The following is a 9,697-nucleotide window of genomic DNA, read 5'->3' on the forward strand; positions in this document are numbered from 1 at the left end:
AGTCGCAGCTCTGAAAGGCACCGGGGGTTCCACTTTCCAACCAGAATCATGAACCAAGAGCATTCATTCCTTGGCTTGACTTCAGCCTTTCCCGGTAGATTTGATCCCATGATTTTACCCATGAAAGAAATCTTTTACTGTGTAACATCCCTGCCTGACTCTGACGTACAAAGGTGTAATTAGAACAGGGTGGAGCAGGCAGGATGATCTATTTACCTCATCCCTAACATTTAAGTGCTTTCAAAATATGGTTTTAATATCTTAGGTGAACAGGGCCAAATTCTCTTCTCAGTTTTTCACATGCATGAGTAAATCCACACAGACTAAACCCCTTGGGCCTTAGGTTCTGCTTAGAAGTTCTTTTTTTTTTTCTTTCTTTTAAAGAAAACAAATATCCCATTAAAACGACAAAGTGTACTCTGCATATTTTTAGGACAATTAGAGTTTAGAATTCCCTCTCCTTCCGCCCATGGCTTAAAAAAATAAAAAAATTCTTAACCATTTCCTTGTGAAGAATGACATTAAACTGGGATAAATGGAAAGGCTGTCTTGCCTGTTAAAATAATCTTCTCGTCTTACATCACCAAAGTACCAACTGGTGGATCAGGGCCCTCGATATGGTATGGGAAGGATCCAGGCTCCACTGTACCGTTGCCAGGTAAATTCTTTAGGTAGACAGTTACTAGTGAACTGAATGGAAACGTTTACTTGAAACAGAAAAGTCAATCTCTCAGGAAGCAGAGAAACATAAAAGTAAGGATGCTTCCTACCATTTGCTGGATTCAAAAACAGGTCATGCAAATAAAATTATGAAGAAGCGGCTGCTGCAGGCTGGCCATGGTCTCAGCCTGTGGGCAAGAGATACAGACAGAGTGGGAGGTGCTGGAATCAGTCCCAGTCTGAAGAAGACCAGGAGAGGGAGGAGAGTCAACCCCAACCCCACACTTTATGCTTCACTGTGTTGGTAAGTTTGTGTTGCTGTCCATACAGCCAGCAACTCTTTGCCCATTAGCAGGTGCTGCTGGGCCACACGTGTGGATAATATTTGCCAAGCCAACACACAGGTCAAACGTTTTCTTGCAACCAAGCTTGCAGCAACATCTTAGCAGCAATTGCGCTGTCACTGCATATTCAAAGTCCAAAGGCTCCAGGGCTGCCATATTTACACAGCGAAGTCCGTGTAAGACCATCTGCAGCTTGTTTTCCATTCATTACAAAGCATTTCAAAGGATGAAAAGCCAAGCCTCGTTCCCCCCATGGTTCAGACAGAAATAAGATATGCCCTCAGGAGATACTAACTTGGGAGAGGAGCAAAATCCAGAGATGGTTTGGGAAATGTATCTGTGATGTCTTAGAAACTAAGAATTATATTGAAGAATCAAACAAATAATTCATGACTTCCCAGGAGGGAAAAAATGTGTTTATTTATTTAAATTAAAAAATATTGTGAAAATTACAAAGTGTTAAATACAAAAGACAATTCTATACAACCCAATAGAATAAGAAGGAAGTATATACATCACGTTTTAATAGGTGCAGAGAGACTTGCACCAAACTTCAGGATTAAGCAATGGAAAATGTGACAAGGCACATGTCCGTCGCAGTGAAATTTCAGAATTCAAGTGATTCCAGGCAAGAGGCCAAACTTAACTTGGCTTCTTTCAACTTAAACAGCCCCCTTTGGAGTAAATCCACACTGAATTTTAAAGTGAACGGAGGGCCTTTTCCCCAAAAACATAAATTTCCTTTAGCTGTATGTCAAAGCGGACTGATAAACCAGCTCCTACACTGTTAACCCTTCCACGGAAACAGTAGTTATTGCTGTGCCTCCAATTCATAGAGAGTATTTTTCTTAAAAAAATAAAAATAAAAATGGCTGGGTGCGGTGGCTCACACTTGTAATCCCAGAACTTTGGTAGGCCGAGGTGGGAGGATCATTTGAGGCCAGGAGTTCGAGACCAGCCTGGCCAAAATGGCGAAACCCCATCTCTACTAAAAAATAAAAAATTAGCCAGGCGTGATGGCAGGTGCCTGTAATCCCAGCTACTCAGGAGGCTGAGGCAGGAGAATCACTGGAACCCAGGAGGTGGAGGTTGCAGTGAGCCAAGATCACGCCACTGCACTCCAGCCTGGGCAACAGAGCAAGCCTCTGTCTTAAAAAAAAAAAAAAAAGTTTTTTTAAATAGAATTAAATTTTACTTCCTCCTTGTCTTTAAGGGCCTAATGGATCTGCAAAACTGTTGACCACAGGAATATATGGAGACATTGGAAGCATTCCTGTACGTTTTCCTTTAGACTTTGCTTTCCTTTAGCTGGAAGTGTTAACATCACACATTCTCCAGAGAACTTTGCAGAGGAGAATGTGGTGTCTGCCTCTTTCCTTCAATCCTGGGAAAACTACAGCAGGGCTGGTTGGTAGCTTGCCCTGAATTCCCCAGTTATATGTGTTCTGAATCTCCAACTGCTCCTTTAAATCAGCATATCCTTGTTCAGACTAACCGGCCAAAGGGGAAGCATTGGGTCCAAGCTTCCTCACACCAGGCTGTGGAGTATTTATCACAGAGTCCTAAAATCTAAAGACATCCTCCCAGCCCCCTGGGGATGGAGATCGTCAGGAACCTCATGCAGACAGCGAGCTTCTTGATGACATGCCCAGGACCACACAGTAAATGAGTGTCAGGGCTCGGGATCAGGAAGCACGGAACTTGGAGCCCAGCTTTGTGCAATCTCCGCCTGAGTATGCCCTTCTAGGTCTCAGCTACGTGACGAAATACCACATTGTGTCCTCTCCCAGCTCAAAAAACTAGGCTGGGAAACTGAGCAGCAGCAGAGCTAACGGCTTGGCCTTGTTCAACCCCACTTACCCCTTCTACAAAGATCAGGAAGAGTCCCCTGAACCACCACCCGGAGTGCAGGTTAGATTCTGGGGAAGCTCTTCTGATCCAAAGAACATCATGCCAGCATGTGATGCTGCATGGCCACAGGTCAGAGTTCAAGGTCATAAGTTAGACAAAAGGTCAAAATAGCAGATCATCTCTTATAACCCCAGCCAATGTTAACAGGTTTAAAAGTTACTTTTTTTTCTTACAGTGTGCAAATGAGCTGGGTTCAGATCTCCAGCTTTCTTCCACCAAAAATCCCTCTTTAATCCAAAAGAAGCTTGTAACCTACTGTGAAGGAATACCACAAGTACACAGTAGAGATACTTACAGTCAATCAGATCTAGAAGGACAAAGCTCTAGGCAAACAGCAAATCACAACTAGTCCCTCAGCATGCCCTAAGCATTTGGCAGCCCTGGGAAGAGGCAGATTCTGCAGGAGCTACCTAGGGCATCCAGTGAGAAAATGGTAAGCATATCATCCCGCCAACTTCTGATCAGAATCCCAACACCCAGGCCCCAAAGTCAACGTACACTCTCCACATCTCCGCGGCTTTTTCAGTAGTGGGTGCAAACCACAGGCACATCCCGGACTCCTCGGGGCTGCTGGCTCCGGCTGAGCCTAGTCCCCCACCCCACTCCAAATCAGGGGCTTGCCGAGGGTCTTTTCAAAGTGGCAGCCGCACTGCGAAAGTGAAACCAGACACTTGCAAACTGTCTTTCCTCTCCTTAAGGGTGCTGGCTGATGGAGCCACCGGCAGGGGTCCCAGGGATGCTAGGAATTCTGATGGATGTTCTCCGAGGACCCTTCGCTGCTTTCGTTGAGGGGCGTCTCCGAGGTCTCCTCCAGCTCATCGTCTGCCCCCTCCTCCTGAATGGTGAGGTGCACGTCCGGGGAGGAGGATTCGGAGCTCACGCTGTCCCCTTCCATGGAGCAGAGGGTGCAGGACAGCGCGGGCGCCACGCTCTCCTGCAGCATGTTCAGCATCAGGGGCACCTGCACCGACCTCAGGCCTGACACCACGGGCAGCGGCTTCATGGCCTCCCCCCAGAGCCGCTCCTCGTCTTTGTACAGCAGCAGGAGGCTGGACTTCTTCTCTCGCCTCTTGGATTTCATGTAGCCCAGCATGATTCCGATCAAGAAAATGCCATAGAAGGACATGACAACCAGAATGTAGAAGTACTCGTTACCGTTGCTGTTGCCGCCGCCGGGCGCACGGGACTCCAGGGGGCTACTGGAGGCTGCGGTGCCGGGGTGCGTGCTGTTCAGAGGCTCCATCTTCAGCATTGAGGCTACCTGCACAGCAGGGGCTGGGGAAAAAAGCCGCAGGTTAGAGCTGTCCCCAAGGTTCCCAGCACAGGGAGGAGGGGGAGCACAAGGTTTGTGGAACTGCAATACCAAAAAAGCTTGAAAGTGCATGAAAGAAATAGCGTAAGAGGCTTCGCCAAACAGCTGACAGGAGTGAGCTATGAAGGCTTGGAGTGCACGGGAGAGAAGCCCGGTAGAGGGTTCACTGGGAAAAGTAAGAAGGACTCTTTTTTTTTTCTGCTTTTTTTTTTTTTTTTTAGTGTACACATCTGTCCTGTTTGTAGTGAGCAGTATTGCTTTGATTTTTTTTTTAAATCAGTGTAAGACAGGAGCATCCAGTAAATAATATCTTCAAAATTGGGAAACACATTTTAACAGAGCAGAAACAAAGTTTACATTGTGTTTCCAAAATAGAACTATTTTAAATTCAAAACCGTGTTTCCTTAGAACAAAGAAAAGCAGAAAGAAAATAAAGGAAAAAAATTCATCTATTAATTGGCAAAAATGCCCATCTTTCAAATGTTTCTGAAGCAAAGTGTAGCCTTACTAACTTACCAAGGCTGACAGTTGGTCCCAAGTTTTGAATTCCCAGATCGTCCAGTCCAAGAGGGTTCTTCTGCTCTGTCCGGCTCTGAGCTCTGACAACTCAGCCGCTGCAGTTGGGATATATAGTCAAGACGTGCATCGTCACGTGCTCTGGGAGGAAAATTTACAACAGAGGTTGATCGTGGCAGAGTGAGCAGTGAACTGAAAGCACTGCAGTTCAACTCCCTGAACTTTGCAGCTGTGAAAAAGAGAAAAAGACTGGGAAGTGAGAACTGCTCCTCACACCCCAGCGCCCAGCCAGGGTTTTCAGGTGGCCGTGATGATGAGTGAAAAGAGGAGAAAGGAATGCGCTGAGTTGAAACCCTTACCCCAAAGTCCACTCTCACTGAAAATTAGCTCATGCTTCATCCAGCTCTTGGGAAATAACCGTTATTGGGCTACAGGTCTTCAGAGGCAGCTGAATCCCATAATCTGGATGAAAGACAGTTGGAAGCAAGTGCAGGATGTATAGTCAAGGAACTGGGGCTTCGGTTTCAGTTCTTCCACTCCTTATGCAAATATGATAAATCCTTCCTTAACCTTTCCGCACCTCACATTCCTCGTCTGTAAAATCATTGTGCCTGGGTGTCTTCTGCAGTCGGATTATATAAACCACATGACCTTTTGAGTCCCTTTCAGCTTACCCCTTCTAAGATTGAAGGCTGACTGGTGTAGCTTAGCCCTCTAAAAGCAGAGCTTCTACCTGCCTTCCATATCAAGGTCACACACCTATGTTTATAATAATTATTTTTTTAAAAGATCCAAGGTTCTTTTCAGTGGTCTGCATGAAGTGGAAACTTGTTGTGGTAAAAGATACTATGGGCCAGTTTTGTTCCGTCCTGCCATACACAGCTGCTCCTCTGAAGCCTCGTGCAGAGACTATTGACACGTCTCTTTGCTGTCTCTGGCAGGTCAGGGGAGGAGCGGGACTATTTCAGACTGCAACTAAGCACAGTTCAAGTTTTTTAAACCTCGGTAGACCCTGTGTTTAAATGGCTGCTGTGATCAAAATTGGAAGAGGAATTGCAGGCTTTAATGTCAGTCTCTCTGCTCCCTGGGCTGCTTACTCTGAGGCTTTCATGCTAAGTGGAAACTGGGAGGGATCCGCTCCCTCCAGTTGTCTGTGGCCTGTGGATTGCAGCCAGACTCTAAAGGAAACATCTCTCGTGGTTCTGCTGTAGTCAAACTGACGCATGCAACATCCACCTGACCTGCTGGAACATATATAGCTTAGGCACTGGAATTTTCGCTGCTGCTCCAGGAACCCCCCTGGGTTGGCGCCTGACCCTGATTCTAAGAAGACACCTGGAGGAAGAATAGGAAGATTAACTGAATGCTGCTGTTTTTCCCGCTTGCCTATTCACTTGTGCATGCCCGTAAATCCCCAGCTGGCACTGGAGGTACCAATCATAGACCACTCCAGCATCACGATCATCCACACAGTGGAACCGTGCTTACACCAGTAAAGATACCCTCCCCCATTGTGTTAATACGTAAAACCCTCCATAGCTACCTTGGCCATGATAGACTTGGCCTTTTCAACAGGTGTCCATCACAAGCACTAGAACACTTCGATCTACATCTAAGCCTACACTGGAATGTCTGGGACACTAGAACAAGATGGGCCCAAGAAAGAGATGCCTGTTGATTGCTGACCCTGGTATTGTTTATTGTGTACCTTAGGACATACGAGATTGGTCATCACCCAGGGATTATTCAACACCAAAGACTGGAAGCTTTGAGTAGGCAGAGAGGAGGTGGGGATAGGGGTTACCAGATTCAAGGAGCAGAAGTACAAAGCCTGGTGCCAAGAAGTCAAACAGAGGCTGAAGTTTTAAACAAAATAAATCCCCAAACCTGAGCCAATAGTCCCAAGGGAATATAACTAAGAAAAGAGATGAGCGTGGGGAAACATCTAGAATGAATTCCAAAGGACAGAGCAAGTCAGAGCCAAAGGAAGAGCAGGCCTGATTGCAGGAGTCAGGGAAGGAACAGCCTAGAAGAAATTCTGGGCTGCCTGCTCGGAGTCCCTGCTGCCCCAATTCCCATGGACTCCCTGCATGGATACTTCTACTAGAGTTAAATGAGGCTGGGTGCAGTGGCTTATTTCGGTAATCCAGTGCTTGAAGAGGCTGAGGCAAATGAATCACTTGAACCCAGGTGTTTGAGACCATCCTGGGCAACACAGTGAGACCCCATCTCTACTAAAAAATATACAAAAATTAGTAACTAGGCCTGGTGGTGAGTGCCTGTAGTCCCAGCTACTTGGGAGACTGGGGTGGGAGGGTCACTTGAGACCAGGAATTCAAGGTTGCAATGAGCCCTGAACATGCCACTACACTCCAACCTGGGTGACAGAGCAAGATCTCTAAAGAAACAGAATACAATACAATACAATACAATATTTAAATGATGCAAAGAAAGCATCATGTCTGGCCGAATGCGCATGCTCAGTGTCTGCTTTTCGTTGTCATTTTTAGGAGTACCCTGTTGCTTCCAAGGGCTTCGGGTTGCCTCCTATCATGTGTGTGCCCATCTCCAGACTTTTTATCACTGCTCCTTCCCCTGTCTGTCACTCCCAGGAATGGAATTTAAGAGAAGGGAATTCCAACTTCAAAACACATAGCTCAATCTTCTTCCCAGCCCTCATTCATGACAGGGATTGTGAGAATGATGGCAGTGAATAATGGCATAAAGAATGAGGGGGAGGGGGCACATCTAGAAAGTGCACTCTGTCGGGAGAGGATGCGACTGCACAGGAATTATTAATTATATCTACCCCAGACCTCAATTTTAGGAGACAGCAATGTTAAAGAAATACATCAATTTTGACTAGCATTTCCATTTCCTGAACAGTGTCTTTTCAGGAGCAAACATATCTAATTCTGATGAAGTCCATTTTATTTTCAAGGTTTTTGGTTGTGCTGTTTGAATCCTAAGAAATATTTGCTTAACCCAGTCATGAGGTTTTTCTCCTGTTTTTCTTCTAGAAGTTTTATGGTTTTAGCCTTACATTTAGACCTATGATACATTTCAAGTTAATTTTATTCTACGATGTAAGATATGGGTCAAGGGTTTTTGGGAGGGGCTGTTTGTTTTTGTTTTGCAGACAGATGTCCAATTGCTCCAGCATCATTTGTTGAAAAGACTCCTTTTCCTGTTTAAAATTATCTTGGAACCTTTGTTGAAAATCAATTAACCTTATATATGCAGGTCTATTTCTTAACTCTTCATTCTGTTCCTTTGATCTCTCTGTCTATCCTTGCATCAATATTATTCTGTTTTGATAAATCTATTTTAAACATATATTTTAAATGAGTCTAAGATACACTGCAGTTAAAATCTAACTTAGTGTCTATCATGTACCAAGTACACCTAAGTCCTGTGAGGTCAAGTATTATTACAATCATTTCATAGACAAGGAAACTGAAGGTCAAAGAGGCAAAGCAAGTTGCTGAACATCAAATCACTAGCAGTACAGTCAGTACTTGACCCCAGATCTATGCAACTCCAAAACCCATTCTTTTTCCACTACCCTTTGTCTCACTGAATGGGAAACAAAAAGAAACTGAGAAAGAGTAGGAAGTGAAAGATGGACATTTTTCCAACTTCTTTTGAGTCTTCATAAAGCTTTTTTTAAAAAAATAAATGTGAATTCTGACATAACTAGATACACATAAATACAAACGTGGAACTACAAGTTGTCTTTTTCTGAATTCATGTTATTTTAAGTACTGGAGGCTGCACCAACCTCAGCATGTTCTAGAAGTTATCAGTGAAGTAGTAATGCTCTTACCCTATATCTATGTTTTTCATAGTACAGCAGTTTCTCTGCCTACATATACAGCCTTGATATGGTTTGGCTCTGTGTCCCCACCCAAATCTCACCTCGAATTGTAATCCCAACGTGTCAAGGGTGGGACCAGGTGGAGGTAATTGAATCATGGGGGCTGTTTCCCCCATGATGTCCTCAGTGACTGAGTCTCATGAGATCTGATGGTTTTATAAGCGTCTGGTATTTTCCTTGATTGCACTCATTCCATCCAGTCACCCTGTAAAGAAGGTACCTGCTTCTTCTTCACCTTCCGCCATGACTGTAAGTTTCCTGAGGCCTTCCCACTCATACAGAACTGTGAGTCGATGAAACCTCTTTCCTTTATGAATTACCCAGTCTCGGGTATGTCTTTATTACTTTATTAGCGGTGTGAGAATGGACTAATATAAGCCTATTCTAGTCTTCTTGCTTTAACTTGTATTTTTTTTTTTCCTATTTGATCCTGACACATACTTTCTCTAGAGCTATGAGTACTTTCATTTCCTGGTAACGTCATTTTTACCAGATGACCCAGGAGTCCCTGGCCACACACATCTCTGAAATTATGTTAACAGCTTCTGTGACTAAACAAAGTCTATGCTGGGATAACAGCATGGCTGTGAATCTCATCAGATTAAACATAAGTCTGGAGTCCAGAGATCTGACCCAGCTCAGCCTTGCTGGTGCTACGTGACTGGCTGGGTTGCATAATTGCTCTGTGTTTCAGTTTTAGCCACCCTCGGGTATGTCAAAAGTAGCATCATTAATTGTCTCAAGATCCTGAGAAATGTCCCATAATCCACGAGGCTGTGTCTGCCTCCTGAGCAGACCAGGCTTTGGGGCAGGCAGAATATTGCAAAATGAAATCCTCAATGCCCACCACTGGTTTTGCTTTTCCCAGAAATTCTGTCTGAAAAGTTCTGTCTGGGAACTCGAGCAGTGGATCATCCCTTCTAATGCCCTGAGTCACCCTCCCTGAACACATACTTTTTAGCATTCCTAGCACTAGAAATAAACCAGGGCTGGATATCTGACAGGTCCTTAATAAGGTCCCCAGGCCCTCCCTGTAACACCAGCTATGCTGTGGAGGACGTTGCTATCAGCAGGTCC

General features: G+C 44.8%; 1 protein-coding gene across 1 annotated transcript; it reads right to left on the reverse strand.

Annotated features, from left to right (window-relative positions):
- Positions 1-2,137: 2,137 nt before the first annotated feature.
- KCNE4 (potassium voltage-gated channel subfamily E regulatory subunit 4) lies at positions 2,138-5,205 on the reverse strand. Its single transcript, XM_033230063.1, has 2 exons — positions 4,744-5,205; positions 2,138-4,190 (listed from the first exon to the last, which is right to left on the reverse strand). The coding sequence occupies exon 2, from the start codon at positions 4,165-4,167 to the stop codon at positions 3,655-3,657; it is 513 nt and encodes a 170-aa protein (XP_033085954.1). The 5' UTR covers positions 4,168-4,190; positions 4,744-5,205; the 3' UTR covers positions 2,138-3,654.
- Between the last annotated feature and the right edge of the window lie 4,492 nt (positions 5,206-9,697).

The sequence above is a fragment of the Trachypithecus francoisi genome, unplaced genomic scaffold (assembly GCF_009764315.1).
Source record: "Trachypithecus francoisi isolate TF-2019V2 unplaced genomic scaffold, Tfra_2.0 Lachesis_group13, whole genome shotgun sequence".
Classification (NCBI taxonomy): Eukaryota; Metazoa; Chordata; class Mammalia; order Primates; family Cercopithecidae; genus Trachypithecus; species Trachypithecus francoisi.